The following is a 23,934-nucleotide window of genomic DNA, read 5'->3' as shown; positions in this document are numbered from 1 at the left end:
CAATGTTTATATTTCACTATTTGATAATTAAACAAGGATTTATTGTAGAGTTCTTAGAAAAAGTTTAGACCAAAAGACTCAGCCATCTGGTAACTGGGTGTACTTTTACAGAAGGGACTGCAAAAATGTAAGATAGCTGAAATATTTAGATATATTTTTTTGATTTTGTGTAGGGACAAAATACACATGGAACTGCCTGGTTTTTGTATTAGCCAACATAAAATAAACCTCATGCTGTAGAATTGCGGAGATGTTCTTAAAAAGAATGTTTTCCTGCCCCCATATTTGCAAGAAAATTGCATTTTATGTAGTGAAAATCATGAGAGTAAATGTATTTACAGGAATGCAAGTCTGACCGGAATTACAAATGAAGTGACTTAATCAGAAATACACAGTGATCTATTCATAGTTGTCTTGAGATGCCAAGAACTTTGCAGATGCCATTGGGTCACGTTGTATAAAGAGGCGGATTTATAATGGGGACAGTGTGTGTGAGAATCAAACAAAACTCCTCAGAGATGTATTTTCTGACAAATAAGCAACATTATTCTCCCCTGGCATGATTTCATAATTGTTAGCACTCTCTTATTTTTTCATACAGACATGGGCTAGTTGTCTGATCACAGGCTGGGGCACGAAGGAATCCTTGGGGTAAGAGTCTGTGCTGCACCTCTGAGATGCACAATACAGATCTTGCATTTTAGGGGGAAAGGGATAAGGTGGCTTTAAACCACCGTTACCATCCTCCTGATCCTGGGCTTCTCAAAAGGGCTGTAGAAACCCACAGTGTAATTTAGCCCTGGTGCCCTATATAAATGATGGGAGCCCTAAGGGTAGCAATGCTGTCTGGATTTTCCACAGCCTTACAACTCTCATAGCTTCTGTCCCAGGGGAATCATCTCCCAGCTGGAAGTGAGGCTTTTAGAGCACCTTTCCATGCTCTGGGCCTTTTAGCTAGAGCAGGAGTGAGGATCTCATCCATAATTTTGAGTCCCAGTTCAGGCACTGACTACTGCTGTGGGGTAGGTATGTAACATTTTTGCCTGTATTTTATCTATGAACGTGTACAATAATACTGTAACCTGTTTCTGCTACTGGTTCTGTTCCAGCAGTGGGGTTCAGAGATGGCGGTGCTAGCATAGAATAGCCGTCCGTGTTTTAAGTGCCTTGTCACCTTACCATTCTCAGCTCTATGTGGCCCAGTGCTTAAAACACCAGCAGATCTTAGTACCTTGTCTACACTAATGCTCCCATTGTTGTTACTATTGTTGGAGCTGAACTGCTGGTCACCACAGTAGGAAAGGTTAGGAACAGCTTTGTGGTGTAAACAATGGTTGAGTGAGTCAGTGACAGAGCCAGGACTAATACCTGAGAGATAGTAGGTTGCATATGGGGTGACTCCACTGATGTTCACGGGAGCAGAATTAGCCTACTGTCTTCAAGTCCCATGCCTTGTCCATGAGATTACAGCACCTGGCGTTTTACTGCATATAAATAACCTGAAAACCAAGTCACTACTGCTACATAAAGCATCCTGAATGTATAGTCTCATCAAGAGGTATGTTAAAGCAGACTGGTGTGGGAGAGAAGAAAAACTCTCTAATGGGCAATGCTGGAAACATCCTATCAAAACATGTAGTTTAGACTCAACTTGTGGATTTAATAAGGTTAGATGAGCTCCATTACATTTGATTTTAGCTGACTAAATACTGAGGTTGAGATTCTGCGACGCACTGCCCAGAGGAGGGGGTGGAGTAAGCTTTAAGCCAGCTTTGTGACCTGATACCGGGCTGTTCTGGGGGCTGGAAAGGCTCAGGACATACCTTAGATTGCTCTGGGTACCTTTCTGAATTCTGGCATCCGCTCCAGGCTGCTCTACCGCCCACAGTGTGAGCTGCAGCAGCCCAGCTCCATGCCAGTCCTGTACAGAGGCTTACAAGGCTACAGGGCTTTATGTTGTTCCAGCCAGCCCTTTTACATGGCATAAGGGTGCCAGAATGGGGATGTGGCGGGGGGTGGGGGGGGCAAATCCTGGCACTATTGAAGTCAGTAGCAAAATTCTCATTGACTTCAACAAAGCCAGGTTTTCAGCCAGGATATTGTATTTTGTCCAGTATGAATGGAGTTGGTAAAATGATTGGGTGGTACTGAAGCGCTCTTATTTCCAGCTCACAAAAGCTAATAAAAACTGTGCACTAGACTGCAAGCAACAACATTGTTGCACCCGGGGATATGGCTAAGGATTGAGGGTGATGTAGAGCACAGAAATGGTCTGTAGAAATTGTAGCAATTAATTGGTACTAGTGACCTACGTTAGTCCCATTCATGGTTTGCAGAAGCAACAGCTTTTTCATATAGTTGCAGCCAACTTGGAAAGTATTATTCAATAATGGAAAGCTAGAAATACACCATGGAGCTGTGGGAAAACCCAGATCTGAACACCCCCAAACTTTCTGTTTGATGTCTAGAGCTAGATTTTGTAATTTGCGTCCATGTCTAATAAAATAGAAATTGCCAATTTGCAGTTATAATTTATGGGGAACAGAAACAGGCAGTTGATTGAATTTAATCCTGAAATGAGCACGACACAAGGAAAGGTTGCAGTTTATTTTCATACTATGACAAATGTGGTTAGTTGGCTAAGCAGACTGTACCCTTAAAATACACGATTCGCCTCTGCTGATAATATCAAGTGCTGAAATCAGTTCTTCAGGCGAAAGAAAACTCTAGAGCTTATTTTCTTTTAGCAAATCAAGACGATGGAAAAAGAAGAGCATATGTCACATAGACTGGAATTGATGGTATTCGTGCTTTCAAGACCTACACCCAAAACCAAACCAAAATTAACATTGGAGTATTTATCTAACACCATAATTACTTAACTACAAAATGACTCATGTTTAGTGCTTGTTTCAGCAGAAAAATTGCAAAACTATTTCTTTGAATTTCTACTGAGGAGGCAGTTTCCCTTTAAATGAGTAAGGAGTAAATCTGGTCATTGTGCTTTCTTGGGAGGGGGCAAAGAATGTACTATCTGTACCTGGAATCTGGGTTTTGAAGGCAGAGTGAACAGGCACTTTTGTTTTCTGAATAAAAAGCAAAAAGTTCATGACATAGAAGCCTGATGATTAACCTTAAATGTTTTTTTAAATGACTTTTTGCTAAAGGGAGCTCTAGACTCTAAACATGGAACAACCTAGTCCCATGTTTTCACAAGAACATGGTATTTTGCAAGTGGAGTATAATCTGTACTAATACCCCTATCAATATATTTGTCTACTTTGTCTAGTGGTTAGTTGACAGGACTAGGAGTCTGAACATGAGGGTTTCATTCGCCTCTGTCACTAACCACATCTGTGACCCCAAGCAAGTCACTTAAACTGGCTATGCCTCAATCTGTAAAATGAGGTATTAACCTACCCCATAGGGGGACTGTGGATTAATTAATGTTTATAAAGCATGTTGAGATCCTCAGATCAGAAGAATTTATATAAACACAAAGTATTAGCATAAATTCTGATTTCAGTTACATCCCAACCTGGTTGCTCACGTGTAACACAACATAATTTGGCCAGTTTCCTTTTGTGAATGGCTTTGGTTTAACCTGCATTTGAAGTAAGGTTAAGGAAAGAACTACACTCACCATTTTAGACATTTGATTTGCATAGACTGTTACTACTGCTTGAGTGATTTATCTTGCTGGGTTAATGTAGTGAGTCGGTGTGGCTCCCCTCTTGCCCAGCAGAGGGAGCACCGGTACAGACACCCAAGTGGGCGGAGCTACCGCCACCTGTTCCCGCCCCCCGGAAGTCAAGGGGCGGGACAAGAAATATAAAAGCCGACCGCCAAAGCTCAGTTGGAGCCCAGCCACCACCAGGAGCAGACGTGCCAGCGGGAGCTCCTGACTGGGAACCCTCCAGGGCCCGAGGCAGCTGTCCTGACTGGCCGGAGCTTCCTCGCGCCCGGTACGATGAGGAGCCACCAGAGCTTCCCCGTGACCGGTACCCGGAGGAGCCGCTGGAACTCCCCCGCGCCCACTATGAAGAGGAGCCGCCAGGGCTTCCCCGTCCCTGCTGTTACCCGGTGGAGCCGCCTGAGCACGCCTGGCCAGACTTCCCGGCAGAGCTACCGGACCTGCCACCAAGCCCTGGTCCCGAGGAGCCTATGCAGCTTGACTGGCCTGGATCCGGTGCAACCGACGAGGTAGGCCCTGAGGGGGAAATGGAAAGTAGCCCGGGGGTAGCCGACCCCTGTCAGGCTACAGATGCAGAGGTCCCGATGTCAGTGTGTTGCGGTCAGGACCCCACTGACCAGCGGCAGTGATAGCCGCTGTTAGGGCCCCGGGCTGGGACACAGTGGAGTGGGCGGGCCTGTGTCCCCCCTGCCATTTCACTCACGGGTGGCAGTTTTCCCCCTCACCCAGGCAAGGACCTGGGCCTATACGCCTACTGTTTACTGCTCAGCCCCTGCAGCAAAAGGGCCTGAGCCTATTGTACTGTTTACTGCTCAGCCCCTGCAACCATGGGCCTGAGCCCATTGTACTGTTTACTGCTCAGCCCCTGCAACCAAGGGCCTGAGCCGCCTTGTACTGCTTGCTGCTCAGCCCCTGACCCAAAGGGCCTGAGCCGCCTTGTACTGTTTGCTGCTCAGTCCCGCCCCAGAGGGCCCGAGCTCCTGGTACTGACTGTTGCTCAGCCCCTGCAGCAGGGGACTGAGCCTTCTGACTGTGACTTTGTCGCCAGGAACCCAGAAGGGGATCAGCCCCTGTGAGACAGAGGACCTGTAGTGGGTCGGTGTGGCTCCCCTCCGCCCTTGGGAGGGTTGAGCCCCGACCCGCCCGGTCACAGTTAACCAGTTAAAAATTTCCATTCGGCCTCATCTCTGCCTGCTGCATTTCACTTCTGAGAGGGGCTGCACTCCCTCCATTTCCACTAATTTCAGTGGGAGTTGAAGGAAGTCAACACTTCTCAGAATCAGACCCTAGATAAAACCATTTTTTATGTAGACGACGTGAGTTAAGAACTGGATTGCTAGAAATATTGGCATTGATGGCCAAAACCTTTAAACTTTAAGAAGATTATGCTGATGCCATATTAACGAACTGTAGTTTTGCAAATACTATGCAACCATTAGGAAGCCCCACGTTAGTTAATTGTGTTACCTAGATTGCCACGGATAAATGGAAAAAGATGAAGAAATAAATATGCCAAAAGGGAACGCAAGTCAGCAGTCTATACGAGGCAGCTGTTTAAACAAACTGCTAGACACTGGTGGTGATGTCTAAGAGGTACTTGCAGACAGAACCTTGCGTGTTCCTATCAATGGCAAAGTGTTCAACTTTGGGCACAAATGTCATTATGTTTGTCATCGGTATTTAATAATGTAAAATCAGAATGGGAGGTTTTCCATTGACTGCAATAGACTTTGGATCAGGTCCAGTGTTTCTAAAGCATTTGTCAGCATTTCATATTTTGGAATTCACACACATTTCTACTGGGTTTTTCAGTCTTGTGTATCACTCTGACATAGTATCATGTCAATGTCTGAGCTTTTTGATTGTGAGGAATGTTTGTTTTACATGGATGCTATATCAACTTTTAGAAATAGCAAGGCTACGCATGGCAGAGTTTATATTTTTAAAAAAATACGTACTTGGCTTTTGCAGGATGGTTTGGTAACGCCAAACTTTTGGGTTAGTTGATCAGTACTGAATTCCCTCCATTTCCCATCCATCAGGCACTGTGCTTTTATTTCATATGTAACTTCTCGCTCCTGCCTAAGGCTGACAGGGCTACGTTCAGCAGTAATAAAAGATAAAGCTGGGTCTGTTTGTTTGACTCTCTGAAAAGACATTACATCCAAGTCAGTTAAAAATCTGAAATATGCAATATAATGGTAATGACATTTGTTAATTAGAGAACCAACTCAAATATACATCCATTCCACTTTTGGGTATTTGAGATTTACATTTTCAGGATCACAGCAGGTACTCATCTAAGCAGGATCTGACCAGGTCATTACTTGGGAGACCTCCAAGAAAATCTGTTTCTAGAGGCTGAATGGAATTATATTGGTGAGTCAATAGATGACATTCTTCTTCCTGATTCTATATTGAACAAATGGCCCTCAGGAGATGCTGTCTTCTTGATGAGATGTAAAACTAAGCTCTGGTTATTAGTGTTTCTATGGCACTTGCAATAGGAGTGGAGAATATCTCATGAGCCAATTTTTTGGTAATTACCCTTGCCTGCCTAAAGCTGCTTTAGTAATTTCAAATGGACAAGGCATTCTTCAGTTCTTGACCTGAGGGCCTGTACTCTGTCAGAGTCTTGTGCACTATTAAACAAATGGCATGTTTCAGTGATGAGTGAAATGATTTCTCTGTATATAGGACCGGGTACTGCAGTCTTTCCTGTGTCTAAACTTCTTTCGAAAACACTAGGAATTTGTCTTGAGTAAGGACTGCTGGTTTGGACCTATAGTTTCTAAAGCACTTTGTAATCCTTCTGGCTGAAAGGCATTATGGGCCAAACTATGAGTTGTGTAAATGAATGTGACGTCACTGATGTCAGTGGTGTTTCAGTTACTTATGCCAGGTTTGAGTTTGGTCCTATGAAAAGTCATTACATTTCCATGCAAAAAAGAAAATAAACAATAGGCTCGATTCTGCACTATAATTTGGCCCCCTTTGTCTTGGTTTAGTGGCAAAAAGGGATTGGAAAATTGCTGGATCTCCCCAGCTCAAGGAAGTCCCCACCTAGTATAGCACAAATGTAGCTGTTTCTTGGGTCGCCTGTTCTAGCAGCTCCCAGTATCTGGCTAGGGGAGGAATGGGAGGGGGCATGACCAGAGCGTTACTACAGTCACTTCTTGGTGTACCTTTTTCATTTCTAATCATGGGTCTGACCCTGCAAGCATAGAACTCCTGTTTACTTGGGTGGGAATTATGTAGATCATGCCCTATATCACCTGGAAGCAATGGGAGTTCCTCATGCAGAAGACTTGCAGGATTAGGTCCTCTGTACTGCACCCACAATATTTACAAACATCAAACTTATCCATATGTTCTAGAACTTATTTGAACAGGAAATTGTTACTGACCACGTTAATTTTACTAAACAAACTAAACCACCACATTGATGATTCAAATCTATAATAAGCCACAAAACATAAAGAGAACCGAGCACTTTAAAACAGCTAGGAGAGAAGTTCTCACTTTGGCATTTAACTGACATTTAATTAAAACCAGACTCTTACAGAAAAGGAAGAATTAAAATGGTAACAGGTACACTATGAAGCACTTTTCAGTCAGCATCTTATTATGCAATTTGCTACCAGTATTAGCATTTTCCAAAAGACTATGCTGAGCATTACCTGCCCTTTAGGAGAAAAAAGGATTAGAATCTATTAAAGTACCAAATTATGTCCGTTCTACTATGCCCTGTTGAAGATACCATACAAAGAACATGTGAGAGGACATGTTTTATTAGGCAGGAGAGACTGCTGATATTTCATGTAGATTGTCAGCTACTAGTGTTCTCAAAACTGGGCTAGGAAAATCACTTGAGAATAAACTGTTTATGGATTTTCCAGTATTTCCTGATTATTGATTGACACCTTAAAAGAGTGAATATTTTTGTTTGTGGTATTTTAGTATTCCCACTTCTGGTTCTAGTTAAAATCATCATGTGCAGAGACACGTGAATACTGGTAACATTTCGCAGTCAGAAGGAAGAAAACTCATTAAGATGCTTGTACTGTCCCACACCCATTTGTTTGCCTTTATTCTCAACCTCAAATTATTACCTTAAAGCAAGGTCAGAATTTACATAATGCAACAGAATAAACACATAATAAACAATAAACATACTAATCAGATAAAGAATAAACAGAATTCACATAAGGCATGTAGTGCTTTTATCTTACTTGAATGTAAAAGCTGTATGCTGAAGCTTCATGTCTGATTGCTTTTATCTCAAAGAAGAATCCATAAATGGAAATTATTTCTTCATGATATCTTGGCTCCTAAAGGACAATTAAAAAAGAAAAACTCTATCCAAAGTAATCTCAAAAATATGTGGGCAGAAATCACAAATCTATTATTAGGAAAAATCTGTCTTGTTTTGCTTGTCATGTAAAAGAAAAAATACAGTCACTGGGAAATTATATTTAAACTAAAGGAAAGCTATAAGGAACGCAATGAAAATCAAAAACAGACATGAAAAATTATAATGCTCTAGGTCCACAAGTGTTGTAAGGCGGAGTTTAAGGCAGGGGGAACTTTTAGGTTCAGGGGGATGTCTCTTGGAAGTTTGGGGTTTGTGTCTTATTGTTCTTTGCTTCTATGTGCTCATCAAATTCAAAAGTGTCTCCAATATGTATGAAGATGGGATACATATTGAGATGGAGGAGCATTAGGAGTTTAGCCTGGAAGGGTAGAGCAGGAAGGAAGGCCTTCAGTTGTGTCTGATTACATAGAATGAGTTGTCTATTCATCCAGAGTGGAATTCACCACATTGCAGAGGGCCAGCACAAAGCCCATGCATTACTTAAGCCTTACCTAAGCCCTCAGAATTGTAAGTGAGTCATTTAACCCCACAAAACAGATGCAGCACAGGCAGTGCCAGTGCAAGCTTCTTCCCGCATGCGTCTCAGTCTGAGAGTGGTGTTCAGGTCCATTCAGTCACTGGCTACTTCAGAGACAATTATGACAGTGAATTTGGTCTTGTAGATACAAGCCTATTTGGAATTGGACTGCAACTGCTCTAAATTAGATAGATAACTGTCAATTTACATAGGGTTTGATCCAATGCCTATTGAAGTCAACTCATTCCCAGCTCACCCTCTGCCCTTTTCAGGGTCCATGAATCCAATGAAAAATAGGATTTGGAATTAATATACATAGTCTAGCATTTCTACTTTGTCTCATTTATTTAAAATATTTTTCTTTATCCTAAGGAAGAAACCAACTAGACTAACAAATGTAGCTCATCTTACTTGACTTGTTTTCCCATTTAAAATAGATTACAGATCTGAAAACAGCTGCCATTTTTACAATAAAAAGTATGTGAGTAAAAATACTGGTATCCACTGAGAAACACACCAAAGCCTAGAGACTCCCACCATACAGTTTTGATTTCTTTGTTACATACCTGTTTAAGAAGAAGACCAAATCTCACAGCTTGCATGGAAAAATCTCTCTGCAATATCATGTCACCACCATTCTCCAGCTGAAGGGAAAGGAAAATATGCCACATTTGATGAAGTCCACTGATTCAATATATTATATAAAAGAAGCACAAAGCCAGGCACAAAGAACTTATGACTGTTTCTGCTGCTCTCTCACTGAGGCAATCTTCATAGGAATGAGTATTCTATATATAAATTGACAATGTATGGTAGATTGTACAGTTGTACCACTTCCTAGTGGTTTGGCACAACTAAGCAATTAGTGACACTGGCCCCAAGTCTCCACTGTTTTGCATCTTGTGTAGTCATATACACCTGTGCCAAGTGACTGTAAAGTGAGTGTAAATTGTTACCAAATCAGAACAGTAGCATTTTACACCTACTACACAGGTATAAAAAACTACACAAGGTGCAAGACAATGGAGAATCAGGACCATAATATAAAAAAGATCTTTTTAATGAAGCCGAGTATATTTATGTTGTGGAAAGTTATGGTAAAATGTTCTGATTCAAGTTTCTATTTCAGCATTTTCGGTTAGAAGTAGCATTAACTCCCCTACACATTTTTCCCTCCTCAGAAAGTATGCGTTTGAGATATGCAGCTGCTGACCTGGGCAGCCAATCGCAACAAAACTCTTAAGGGAGCAGGGAGCAGAGCAAACTAGCAGGACCTCCTCAGTAATGGTCCAAGTTCTATGCAGCTGTGCTCTGTCTTCCTCTTCTCATTTTGCAAGGCCATTGACTTCAATGGGAGATGTACCTGCTTATACCATGTATGAATTTATCCCCATCTGCTTATATGGAAAAAAAACCCACTAACAGCAAAACAATAGAAGCGTCTAAGATGTTGTTAATGGAAACAGACTCTCTCAGAAAGCATAGCTGGGTGTTTGTGTACGACAGCATAAAAAACATCATATTGTCCACTAGCATATCTTAAGCTCAGAAGCTAAGATTGCCAAAGCAAAGCAATTTAACATAGGAAAAATTAGACTACGGGTTTTTTTAAGCCAGGGATCATCTGTTATTCTGTTTGTACATTACCTGGCTGACACACGGAGGCCCATATCCTGACTGGGGCCTTGAGGCACTCCCTCGGGACAAAATATAAGATAACGTCTGAGCTCCAGTGAACATAGATATAAACACTTTCAGTTTTTGAACAGTGTAGAAGTATACCAACTCACCGCATGGTAATGGTTGGACAGAATCTGTGTCAGCCATGGCAGCGGGAGGAAGTTAATCTGTCGTAAATCCTCCAGATGCTTACCTTCGGGATTTGGGGGGAAAGTTTGATAAATAACCTTGTGTTATTAAAAGGAATTAAAGCAAACATTTTACAGAGAAAAGTTATGGCAATGTGGGAGGATCCAAACATAAGTCCACTAAAAATTCCTCACCCAGCCTCACGTCAGACTCCCCACGTAATTCACGGAAGGGTTGTTGTGCAAATCGCCCACAAAAGGAGCTAGGGAGGGGCATTCTGGGGATGCTCTCAGTGGTCAGGGTCATGGTGCACATGTTCATGTGCAGACTGCCACTTGCATATTAATAACTCCTGCTTGCATCCAATTGTGCATTTTTTTCATATCCCTATCCTGTGGTAGGATTAGTCCACATGGGGTGTATAAGGCTATGAAATTGGCACTTATTAACCTGGTCAGCTCCAGGGATTTGGGTGCACCTCTAGATAAAATTCAATAAAATGGTACGGAAACAAAAATGTTAGACTAGATTTGTATAAAATATATACCCCACAGGTAAGTATTGACATTGATTTGGAAGGTTGCTGGGCTCTGAAGATCCCCTATTCACTGGTCCTTCACCCATAGGGTGTACATTTCAAGGGTCAATATTTTTCATATATTTCAGAGAAATCCAATTTTAAAAAATGAAATATTGATTCTGTACAAGTGAGCCAAAGTTTTCACTTTTAACTTTCACTACACATTCTGCGTTTGTGCAAAAGCAGCGTGCCTATGTAAGCTAGATAGACAGCTGCATAATTAGTTGCTATGGGCATGCTCACTTGTGTGCATAAATTGGGCTTTTGCGCACACTGAATTTTTGTGAGTATAATGTCAAATGCCAGTTTGAAAGTGTGAGCCAATGCGTCTTAGGTCACAAACACACTATAAACTTACTTGAAGTTATTCCATGTAAACGAAGGGATTGAAAAACAGTTATATATCTCTGTCCTGCTTCCCTTTCCAGAAAGGAACATCTCTTGGGTAAACTAAAAACAAAACAAAGTAGCAGAAAACTTAACTTAACCCAAAATGATTTCATATCCACATTCTAAATTTCGCTATTTAGATTTTGTTTTGTGTATGTACCTCTCAACATACTAGCTTTCAGCTGGACTGCATTTGACCCATTCATAAGGCAGCTTTTGCAGCATAGAAATTAAAAAGTACTGATTTAATTTCATATCCTCTCACTGTTTTTTTTAAAGTAAAATTGACTTCTTGGAAGTTGTGCTCGTGTACTGATGGTAGAATCTGGATACACATGGTCACCAAATTCCACACATTTAAAGTAAAAAAAAAAAACAACTCACATAGTGAGTCTGCTTTTAAAAATGTGCTTCAAATGACTATTGCCTATCAAAAGGAGATGAAAATATTATCATGCAAGTTTCTCAGAACTCATTTGGAAACAGGCTGTCGCTTACTAAAGGCAGATCAAGGCAGGGACCAGCCTGAGTCGCTCAGATTATTTTTCCATGAGTCAAGAGTTGCACTCAAAACAAAAATTTCCCTGCCCATACCAAGCCCATGTTGTTGCACTAAGCTCTTACCAGCAGCACTGTTGTCAACCTCCTTGCTATAGAAAAAAATGACAAATGGTTTGGACAGTTTTTAAAATTTGATTCAGTCTCTCTCTCTTTTTTATTTATCCCTCATTTCTGAAGCCAGGTGCTCTTAATATCATGAGTTCAGCTGTACAGAGATTGGAAGGTGAGGAAAATGATAACTAATATATGTAAAACTTCTCTAAAAATGACCTAAAATAGCTTGACTGAGCATGTGACCATCACAGATGTGATGAACTAGGAAAGTGGTTGCATTACTTTCTAGGACTATGTGTGACTGAGTTTCCCTGTTCAGTTATGTATTGTTGCCTGCTCAAATACAGAGAGTTTAATCAAAGGAGGCCACACATGGGCTGTTGAGGGACCAAGCAGGAAAGGTAAAACGACACAGATAAGTCAGTATCATGTACACAGCTTCAAAGGAGATGACAATGGCTGGGCCATCAGATGTGGGGGAGAAGTTACCTAGCCGGCTCTGTCCAGACTAGGATGTTTTACTCTTCCCAAGGCTTAGCCTGGAAGCAAGGAAGACTCAAAAGATCCAAAAACCCTGACTGGCAGAAAGGGAGAGGGGAAATGGTCAGAGATGCTGACCAGGACGTGTCTGTGAAAAAGCTGACAGGCTGGGAGGGCTCACTGAGGGTATGTCTGCACTGCACATGAAGCACAGGCTGTGGCTCAGGTTTGAGACCAAGCCCCGCTTCTGTCCAAGCACAAATCAGTCTGACAGGTCAGCAAGCACTCGTGACCTGGTTCTAGGACCCTGCTGGGGGGGGGCGGGGGTTGCAGCCCAACTCCTGTTGTGACTCAAGTGCAAACCTGTCATTTTGCAATGTGGACGCAGCTCAAGCTGCAGCCCCAAGTTAAAAAGTCTGCACAGTGCAGCATAGACTTATTAGCATGGCTGTGGGAAGCAATTGTAAACTGAAGTTTACAATGCAGTGTGGGCACTCACTTGCAGGCTTGGAAACACTGAGTCCACGTGCCTGGGTTTACAATGCAATGTAGACATACCCTGGAGAGACAGAAGGAGAAGCCTGCCAGGCTGTTTCTTGCAACTCAGAGATAGGGAAAAAGACAGACCAGCCTGAGCTACAAATGGAGGTTAAATTTAGATAAGGGAATACCATGGTAGGGCTTTGTTGTTTTAAATCGACTTCTCCAAGCTCTGTGTACCTTTTAGGCCATAAAAATCACACTTTGTTCTGATGAAGCTGTTTGACTCACTGCAAACACATACTGTCAGGAGCTCCTAGAGAGAAACCATCGTAGGGTCCAACTCCAGTTGGATCTGCTGGATTAGTCACAGTTAGTACTGGGGGCAAGAGGGATTGTAACCTGGAGACACAGACAGAGAGTGGTTGGATTGTGAGGATCTTGCCCCAAAGAGAAGTGGCGTCATGGGCCTGCCACTTGAACGGGGCACATTAGGGGGATGGGAAGAGGGTCTCAGTGGAGCAGCCTACCCAGAGACTGACACACTATCATTTTTCTTGTTTATGAACAGCAACATTTGGGAAAACAACCCAATCCCCATGATGGCTTTTTTTTTTTTTTTTTGGATTGCCTGTCAGATTGCTTTACAATATTGAAAGTCATAATTTTCTAAGTGACTTAAAAACTCTTTTTCCAAATGAAACTTCTTGGGGCCAATGCTGCCCCCCCCCTGCAGTCCCAGTTAACCACTCTGAAGGCACAGAAGGACCATTAATCAGTCTCAAGGGGCTGAGGGAGGATTCCCTCAGCATAGGAGCAACACAGACCCAACGTACATGGCCCTGCACTGTCCTCTTCACAACCCCCAGTGTTGTGCTGACAGCCACAGGAGATGATGTCTAAGAACTTGTGTTATGTAATGATTAATAGGAATTAGGCACTTCAAGATAAATTCCTTGCCAAGCTGGAAGAATACAGTTCTATGCAGACTGTATCCTAAACAAAGCTGCCAAGTGTTCCCTGATTTACCCACATCACTTAGATGGTATTTGATAAGACAAAATGCCTTTTCCCCTATATTTCCTTTTATGAGTTGTTGCAGTTGCAAACCGTGTCCTTCAGACCTGCAGTTGCATTCTTTGCAATGCTGAAGGTTAGACTGCTGAAGCAAATCAACATCTGGCAAGGGGAAAAGACTTTCTTATGTAATTCACATTACCTATAGATTGTTCTCCATTGACATATTTGACAGCAGTCTAACCTTCAGCACTGCAAAGAATGCAACTGCAGGGGAAGGATTCCCCTTTCTGCTATAACTGTGTGGCAGCATAAGGGGTCTAGAAAAGCCCTGGATTCAACTTGGGAAGAATAACTAGGGTTTTTTTGCTAGGCCTCCTCCACACACTGCAGGACCAAGAGGAGGTGCAGCCGGGGGTACTGGAACAATTTTTATAGTGGGGGTGCTGAGAGCCGTTGAACCAAACTGTAAATCCTGTATATAATGAAAACCACGTCAAGCCAGGGGGTGCTGCAGCGTTAGTTCCAGCACCTATGGGCCCGGCAATAGCAAATGCTGCTACATTGATTCTGGCCAACACTGCTGCTCACTGGCAGTATGGTTTGGGCTGCCTAAACTACCGTGGAGACAAAAGGGGTCGAGCTTAGGGAAAATGAGCAGAAGAATCTGCCAATTAGAGCAAACTCCCTTCCAGCGCCTGGAATGGAACCCAAGATTCCTGAGTCTCAACATAGCTTTGCTATCAGCAAATAGCTGTGAAACTCACTGGCAAAGTGTCCTAGTTGTAGTTCGTATGCAGAATGACAACCTACTACTGGTATCGGTTACTCCATTAGCTCAAGTAGCAGAGGTCAGCGTGGTGGATCTAAAGGTTCCAACCATGCTGATGAACCATGTGGGGATCAATATGATGCCACATTATGGGATTTCTGGGGGAATTTTCAGTTTGCTTTAAAAAATTATGAAATTACACACAAAAACCTATATTAAAAGATTGTAAGCATTGCAAAGTGAAGGACTCAAAAGTTAGGAAATGCCAGGATTAAGGTTGCCTGTGCAACCTTAATCTGGCCCCTTGTGAATATGCATTCTGATACAGTCATTAGTCACATGATCGTATACTTTTTTTTTTCTAAAGGACTCCTGACTCATTCAGTGCATAGGATGAACCTGCTTTGGGATGAATAATGGTTGTGTAATAAAGGAGACTGTAGGAGCCCTTCATCATTGGTTGCAGAATTGGAAATTGTGTTGTGAATCAGGCAGGAGACTGCAGGAAGAAAAGGGATGATCTCATGCTTAAAGAAGTTGAATGTTGTCCTGGAGAACTGTCACAGTATCCTACCTCTCTCACAGAATTCCTGTGTGATACTAGGCAAGTTGGTTACACCGAACATTTCACTTTTTTGAGGACCTGACTTAATATCCTAGGATTTGATCTGCAGAAGTCCTGACCGCTCACAACGGCAACTGAAGTAAATGGAAGCTATGTGTTGAACATATAAATGGTTATAAAATGTTGAGTAATCTGAAAAGCCCATGACGAAGTTAATAATTCTGTTCTCAGCACACGATTTGGATAGTGTGCAGTAAATAAAACCTGGGGCCACACAGTAAACAATGCGGATAAAACAAAAAAAATGTATACTTGATCACTAAGAGAGGACCACCCATTCCGTGCATTGAATGAGGCATGGGCCTCGTGGAAAATATAGTATGTGATCTTGTAATTAAAGACTATCATATTGCATAAGGGGGTGAAATTGAGATGGAAGACAACTTTAATCCTTTCATTTCCTAACTCGAGGGCTTGACTTTAAAACAACATTAAGTTCTCCTCGGCTAAGTTCCCTGTACGCTATGCGGCCATGCAGCAGCCTATTTAGCGCCACGCAGGCGCTAAGGGAACATGCCTGGGGACCTGCCACGCCCGGGGGAGGGACACCCCTCTCCCCCCGGCCTCAGCCTAGCTCAGCCCCCAACCTGCTGCGGCTGAGTGGCCTGGACCCAGCCATGGATGGGGCGCCCAGACCCAGGGGTGGCCTGGCCTGGCCCAGCCTGGCCTGGACCCAGGCATGGGTGGAGTGGGCCAGGCATGTCCAGGGCCTCACAGCAACAGGACACCTCTCCCCCTGCCCGAACTCAGCTCCCTGAACCCAGTAGCGCAGAATTCCCCCAGGTGTAAAAAGGTTACAATAGGAGGGGGTTGTGTGTAATATAATATCTAAAGCATCCAGTGCTGCGTTTATAGCAAACCTGCTTATAATCAACAATTGGCTTTACGAAAGGAAACCAAATGTGAAAATTCTGTATTTTTCCCCGTTTTCACAGGGGACAGAAAGTCAGAGTAGAGCAGCAAATGTAGATGAGTTTATATATATTACTAATTCTCTGAAAAGGAAGTGGAAGGTCGTAAGGCTTTGTTCAGGAATGAGGCAGAGAAGTCAGATTTCATTTCCTGAAAGATCACTTGCACAAGCTATATATAGTTTTGCTCCTAAAGCATGGTTGAATAGTTTATAATTTTACAGGATATTCTAGAACTGGGTGAAATATCTGATGCAAAATGTAAAAGATGTAAAATGGGCTTGCTTTTGATTTAATGAAGCTCCCTTACCCACGTAGAGCAGATCCTCAGAGTAGCTGTGCACAGCATCTGGGGGTGGGGAACAATAGTCATTTAAAGTTACCTCTGCAGTCTCCCATTTGAGGGGATGCAGCCTCAGGACTGGTTCTCACTTATGCTGGCTGTTAGTAACACTTAAGCATCTTGTGCTATGGGAATAACCCCTAACATGTCGTCCATATTGAGGGGTTGGTAGAGGACCAACTATGCTGCACCCTGGGGAATTCCTGGCTGTCATATTAGGGCACAAAAATTAGTCTGCTGCTCGCCTTTCTTCCTTTTGCCAGGATCCTGAACTCGACCATCTCATGGTTACTGCTGCCCAGGTTGCCACTCACTTCTACTTCCCCTACCAATTCTTCCCTGTTTGTGAGCAGCAGGTCAAAAGGAGCATGGCCCCTAGTTGGTTCCTCCAGCACTTGCACCAAGAAGTTGTCCCCAACACTCCAAAAACTTCCTGGATTGACTGTGCACTGCTGTATTGCTCTCCCAGCAGATGTCAGGGTGATTGAAGTCCCCCCATGAGAACTAGGGCCTGTGATATGGAAACTTCTGTTACTTGTCCAAAGAAAGCCTTGTCTAACTCATCCTCCTGCCCTGCTGGTCTATAGCAGATGCCCACCACAACATAACTCTCACCTCTAAACTTAACCCAAAGACACTCAACAGGCTTTTCTCCAGCTTCATACTGGAGCTCTGAGCAATCATACTGTTCCCTTATATACAGTGCAACTCCTCCACCTGTCCTTCCTGAACAGTTTATACCCATCCATGACAGTGCTCCAGTCATGTGAGTTACCCCACCAAGTCTGTTATTCCAAACACATCATAGTTCCTTGACTGCGCCAGGACTTCCAATTCTTCCTGCTTGTTTCCCAGGCTTCTTGCATTCGTGTACAGGCACCTAAGATAACTAGCCAATTGCCCTACTTTCTCAGTATGAATCAGAAGGCTTGTGTGCTAACAACTGGTAAATATTCAGTGATGACCACTGTGCATATGTGCAAGTGACCATTGAAACAGCTTTGGGGAGGAAACTTGGGGAGAAAAAAAGTAACACTATACAGGTGTAAAATCTTTTTTCTTTCTTGCCAACAATGTATAAAAGATTGTTTCAAAATATTTTACCAGCACTGTTCTAGGTTTCAAAAGTATGCAGTGCTGGGTGTACTGGGCTTTTCACATCCTCATATTACAAAGGGAAAAAATAAAAACTACCCAAAGCCTCAAAAGAAAACTAAACCAAATAGTGAAAATTTTCACTAAAAAATGCAGGACTTCAGCAGTCTTATTCAATCTTAACTTCCTCTCACGAAGATAAAGCTTGTTCTTTACAGGTGCTCTGATACTACGGTGATGGACATCCCAGAAATATTTTAGATAGATGGATGGGAGTTTTGTCATTCCTTTCAGTGGGATCAAGATTGTACCCTGAAGGTTTGATTCTCCACTACATCATACCATAAATAGGCAGTTGTGCACATGCCTAGTTGCTGTAAAGTGGACATTAAAACTTTCCCCTACTGACGTGAACTAGTTCTACACCTCTAAGGAGAGTCTCCCTTTGCAGTCCCACTGGCTGAGAGCGAAAGTACAAGTTCCTAAAAAGACACGGCCTACCTAAAACTGGGTGTTAGTAGATATAGTTCTTATACTAATTGCATATACCCAGGGCTGGCTCTACAGTTTTCGAAGCCGCCGCGGACAGCTAAACATAGAAGCTGCTGCCAAATTGCAGCCGCCGCGGAAACGCGCCTGCCGCCCTAAGGGCACACGGACTGCCCTGCTGTCCGCGGCGGCAATTCTGCGCGCTGCTTGGGGGCAAAAACACAGAGACTGCTGCCCCTTGCAGAATGCTGCCCCAAGCACCAGCTTGGAATGCTGGTGCCTGGAGCCGGCCCTGCATATACCCTCTAGCTGACCCCAAGCATTAAAAAATCATGAGTCAGGCTCCCAAACTCATGAGATTGTCTTCAAAATCATGAGAGTTAACAAAAATAATTTGGGAGTTCTTTGTATTTACCTTCTGTTTTCTGAGCCTTAGGGTACACTTGGTTCAGGTTTTCAGGCTTTTCTCTGTAATCCTGAGGGCTAAAAAAATTAACTTTCTTTTTTTAAGAATGAGATTCTCACATCACTTGCCTTCAGGAGCTAGGGCTTTAACAACATATCAAATATTGTGAGATGTACAATAAAGTTGTGAGACCTAGATCTATATTGCTAAATCCTGCCCTATGTTGTGTATCCTCTTCCTTCCTTGTCTATGTGTGCAATAGCATGGCAAAGATAAATCCTCTACCCTTCTTTTGAACACAAAGCTTGCAATTACCAGCGTGGCCTCAGAGGACTGAATCAGAAATTCCACTGTAATTTAAAAATATATATATCTTCCAACCCAGTTTATGATGGGAAGCATTACATAATCTTTTGAACTTATAGGATAACTGGGATAAAAACATTGTTCAAATTTCCCTTTCCTCAAGAGAAAGCATTTTTTAATAACAATTTTAATTTTTCCTTTTTTAGTATGTAAAAACACCCCACACCACTGTTGCATATAATTTAATTCTGGGAAATTGACTCTCCTCTCTTTCCCTTCTTACCCCTGGTCCTGAGGTGACTGCTGCCATGAGAGAGACTTTTTCATCTCAGATGTGTCATGCATCCTGCAGTAATTAATAAAATCACTGGCTTTTTCCTAAACATCTGGCAAGGAGTCCTTGCACAGGTTAAGAGCTGTCTACACTCAGTCTAGTTCAAAATTAATAAAACTGAAGGATTTAAAAAACTATCCATCATTTTCTAATTTGTTTTTATTGGCTAAAGTGCTAGAGCGAGTTCTAGCCAAACAAATTTGGCAGAAGCATCTGTTTCATAATAGAATAAAATGTCAACATCTCATTTTAGAAAATGACTTTCAAGTGGTGTAGACAACACATTCAGGACTGGATTCTGATCTCACTTTACTGGCATAAATACAAAGTATGATCCATTGGTTCTATCTATGGAGTTACTCCTGATTTATATGAGAGTAAGTGAGATTGGCACAAGGCTCTTAGTTTTATCCGCTGTGTTGTTTCCCCTACTGTACCTGTTGTGGTGCTCACTGTACCCATAGATTGAACACATGGGGCTAGATCCTTAGCTGGTGTAGCAGCATACAAGTCAATGGAGGTAGACTGATTTACTGTAGATGAAGTGCTAGCTCTTCGAGCCAAAGGTGCTTTAATATATGGAGACAGGAATTTTCAATATGATGTTTAAACTTTGTTTTTATAATTGTCAAGGCTCTTGTTCAGCTGCCTAGTGAGCAGTGCTGCCTCGCCTGTTTTTGTGGTCTCAGTCACACAAACACACCCTCTGTTTCTTTTCCCCTACATGCACCTTTAATCCTCTGTTTCCCAACAGGACAGGATATAGCACAGGTATACAGCAAGAGGAGCCTTCCATACATCTTCTCTCTTCCACCCAAGCTAACCCTCTGAGCTTCTCTTTACTTCCTATTCCTCACGATTACATAGGGCTAATCTACTGTGGGCTAAATCGGTGCCACTGCAGTGGCATCAATTTAGCAGGTCTGGTGAAGATGTGGTAAGTCAACAGGAGAACACTCTCCCATCAACTTAATTAATCCACCTCAACGAGAGGCAGAAGCTAAGTAAATGGAAGAGCAGCTCCCATCCACATAGCGTGGTATAGACACCACTTTAAATCACTTTAAAACTTACGTAACATAACAAGTGTAACTTATATCGTCTTACAGCATTAGCGTAGACAAGGCCATACGCTCCCCTTTACTGAGCTAATTGTCTCATTAGCCCAGCAGTTACCACCAAGTGTAATCCCCACTAGAAACAACTTATTGGCTTCAATTAAGTGCTGCAGCAACTTGAGTGCCCAGGGTGCTACAGCTAGCATAGTACTGTCACAATAATACATGTCGAACATTGGCCTGATTTTAAAACCAGCATTCCATTTTGCACTTGTATCTAATTAAGGGTAGAAATTCATGGATGAAATTAATTGCAGGAGTTAATGATAGCAGTTGGATAAGTACCTCCTGATCTGAATACATGTCAGGAGACATCTGAGATACATCATTTTTTCTTGCAATCAACTCGGCTCATGATTCTGCAGTTATTTGTAGGTGCAAAATGGGGATGGGTGGGTCAGTGTTATATATCAGGTCCCAGACTAACCTGGGCTGCCCTGAAGAGAGGATGGGGAACAGTTATGGAAACTATAATGCTGATCCTGCAAAGAGATGCACATCATAACCTCATAGAGTCCCACTGACTTCAGTGGAAGTTTATATTTACATAGGATGTGGTGAACTGGAACCTATACAAATATGTGCGTAACAACATCTAGAATACCTGTACCTACCACTGTCAATGGAAACTATAATAAAGCATCTTCAAATTACTACAGTAAATACCCCCTAAAAAACACTACTAATGTGCAAGTTTTTACGTATTGCTTTTCTCGTCTGCTATTCTTAGCCTTTTTTTTTTTTTTGGCCTGTGCATGTTTTCCCACGGTTTTGTGATATAAGTCTCCCTGTTGCTTCTTGGTTTTTGACTCCTGTTGTTGCATCAGGGTTTGGTTGCAAAGTCTGGCCACATTTGGTCTTCCTGAGATCTGGAACTTTTTTTTTTTTAATTAGAACCTGACAGCCCTTAGTGCCTGTACTATTGTATGTGCATTATTTGATGTTAAAACTACAATAAATACCTCATGTTCTCTCTCAAAATGTCAAATATCAATATGCTCTGCCAGATCATAGCATAAAAATCCAAATGCATAAAGAATGCTATGATGAGACCATGATTTAAATTCAAAATATATATTTAAATCCACTCAGAATACAGTTTGAGCATGAAATTAATCAAATAAATAGGCCTGATAAAATGTAAAATTATGCTAAAAGTAAAATATATATGTATATATTAATGTATGTGACATAGCAGAGAACTCTTGGCTTATTAAAAACTTCAGATTTAGCACCTTGAGTCATTTTAATCATGCATTACCCACTAATTTCTACACAAACACATCTCAGGTCAAACTAGTAAATAATGAAATCAACCACAGTTTCAGCTCATTTCCTATCTCTCAGTGCAAAAATGTTGATTCCAGGCATGAGAATACAACTCTGAGCCAAAGAGTAATTACTTTAGGGTGTTCATGACTCATAGGAAAGAATGTCTCATGAGGATCATCTTAAAAAAAAACCCTAAGTACACTGGTTTTAAACAAGAACACAAGCAAACTAAGGGAAAAGGGTCAGGTTCTGCCCTATGCTTGTGGCCCCCACAGGATCCTCCTGCCCTAGGGGGGTTTCCCCACCCAGCACTGAATTGACTTAATGGCTCTATACCAGACCCCCATGGAGTTTTTGATGCAGGAGGCAGATCAAAGGTGGCCCAGGAGATAGGAGAGGAAGGGACATGTAGCCAGAACACACTGTACTCCAGCTAATGGCCTCTTGAGGGCCAACACAAGCCAGAGCAAGGAGAAGCCCAGTTCAGAATTCAGGAGGCCTTCTCAGACCACTTCCTACCTTGCCCTGTCTTGGACCTTTGCCTCGGTCTCTTACTGAGTGAGAGCCAGGCACCTGCTCTCCTCCCTGGTAAGGGACCAGCTGAGATAGGCTCAGCCTTCTTAACTCCTCCCTCCAAACTTGACACCTGCTGCAGGTGCAGTGGGGAGAGACTGATTGCGCCCCCAGGTTCCCCTTAACCTCTTCAGGCCCAGTGTGGGGTTGGTATACATCATCAAACCCTCCCTTAGTGGACTCCCAACAGAAGTGTGTGGCAGAGAGATCTACTGGATAGGGCACAGACTGGGGAATCAGGAGATAAGTGTATCTCTGTTGCTATCCCTGGCTTGTGTGACCACAGGCAAATCTCCCCGTGTCACTGTTTCCCCATTTGTAAAATGGGAATAATGCTACTTGCCTTTCTATAAAGTGCTTTGAGATCTCTACATGAAAAATGCTAATAATTATACTACATGCTGCCCGCCCTCCCTTGAAAGTCAATCTTCCTTGAGGCATAGCTGCCCTCGCTAGCCCCTAACACCAGCAGGGGTGAATCTAGATCCATTAACGGCAGTCAATCAAAACACCAATTCAGCAAACCACAATGGTGGAAATAAACAGAGTTCCAATTTAGCTTCTAGCAGCAGTGCCACTGACAGATTGATTTCAACCGGTTTAGTTATACACGTTTACAGCCTGTAAGTAAGTGTAACATCAGGGTTTATTACAGTTGAGTTCTGATGACAAAGAACATAAAAGCCTGGGAACGAGAAACAAAATGTTAATGTGTGGCAGTTCATTCTTTAATAGTAACTGCAGACTATTATACTTCATTATGAGTAGGAGGTATTTAAAGAACATTTAGCATGCCAATTACATTCCAGTGCACGTTCATAATTACACTGCTTCTGTTTTCTAAATATTATTATTTAGAATTATTACTATCGTAGCATTTATTACTGTTATAGCACCCCAAATATGATTTAAGTTACATTGTAATTAATTTTGGATCTTGAGAGATAATTTGCCTGTACAAGACTAGTACCATGTTTGTGATACTATGCCAAGTAAACTGCATGTATGTACTAGAATTACCATATGAGAAACAAAGTTCTATCATTTTTTCCCCAACATTTAAAGATTAATTGAAAATATGTATTCTGCAATAGATTCTTATTTAAGGACTAATTCCAGAAGGCACAGAAGTTATATTAATTCCAGAAGTTATATTACCAAGTAATGTTTGTGTTCCACCATAATGTTGATGGAAAGGATTTCTTTTTACTCAGATATTCACTCTGTTACCTGCTAAAGTACATTAGGATTGTTTCATGAGATGGTATTATCTGAACCCTTGGGTTTAGCTGTAGGTAGGTCCAACAAAGAGTTGTTTTCAGGAGGTGGAATTCATTGAATGTAAACAACCTGCCAGGAAGAAATGATACATGAACAACAGGTTGGTATGGATTGCTTGTATTGTCATCAAAGGGAAAGAATAAATGCCAGAGATTACTTAAAATTACAATTGAAGAGCATCAGGAATGGATTTATAGAGTAGGTTTCTAGAGATATTTGGAAAATAACAATACTTTACATTTAAACTGAATTTTGCAGCATAAGAATTACTGTAGATCAGTCTAATGACCTATCTGCTCCCAGTATGAGATAGTAGTCAGTGCCCGAAGCATCAAGGTAAGGCAACGGACTGAAATACTTCACTTACTGTTGGATGACATTCAACCTGGTGCAATGGGTCCATCACAGTTAAGCCTCAAGTCATCTTTCACATCTTGTCTACCAGTGGGAGG

At 42.2% G+C, this 23,934-nt stretch overlaps 1 protein-coding gene across 4 annotated transcripts in view; it reads right to left on the bottom strand.

Moving 5' to 3' along the window:
• Window positions 1–2,592: 2,592 nt before the first annotated feature.
• BTBD16 (BTB domain containing 16) overlaps window positions 2,593–23,934 on the bottom strand; it is a 41,035-nt gene continuing 19,693 nt past the window's right edge. For 3 of the 4 annotated variants that reach the window (XM_039482926.1, XM_039482928.1, XM_039482929.1), the window contains 8 exons: window positions 23,432–23,551; window positions 11,334–11,425; window positions 10,377–10,459; window positions 9,153–9,230; window positions 7,927–8,025; window positions 5,653–5,841; window positions 3,041–3,086; window positions 2,593–2,820 (listed from right to left, as the gene is read on the bottom strand). In XM_039482926.1, coding sequence (XP_039338860.1) covers window positions 2,744–2,820; window positions 3,041–3,086; window positions 5,653–5,841; window positions 7,927–8,025; window positions 9,153–9,230; window positions 10,377–10,459; window positions 11,334–11,425; window positions 23,432–23,551 — 784 coding nt within the window. In that variant the 3' untranslated portion in view covers window positions 2,593–2,743. The remainder of the gene's footprint in view (window positions 2,821–3,040; window positions 3,087–5,652; window positions 5,842–7,926; window positions 8,026–9,152; window positions 9,231–10,376; window positions 10,460–11,333; window positions 11,426–23,431; window positions 23,552–23,934) is intronic. The other variant, XM_039482927.1, reaches the window with a different exon arrangement.

This window comes from Mauremys reevesii, linkage group 7 (genome assembly GCF_016161935.1).
Source record: "Mauremys reevesii isolate NIE-2019 linkage group 7, ASM1616193v1, whole genome shotgun sequence".
NCBI lineage: Eukaryota > Metazoa > Chordata > Testudines > Geoemydidae > Mauremys > Mauremys reevesii.
This window is presented reverse-complemented; position numbering and strand designations above follow the sequence as displayed.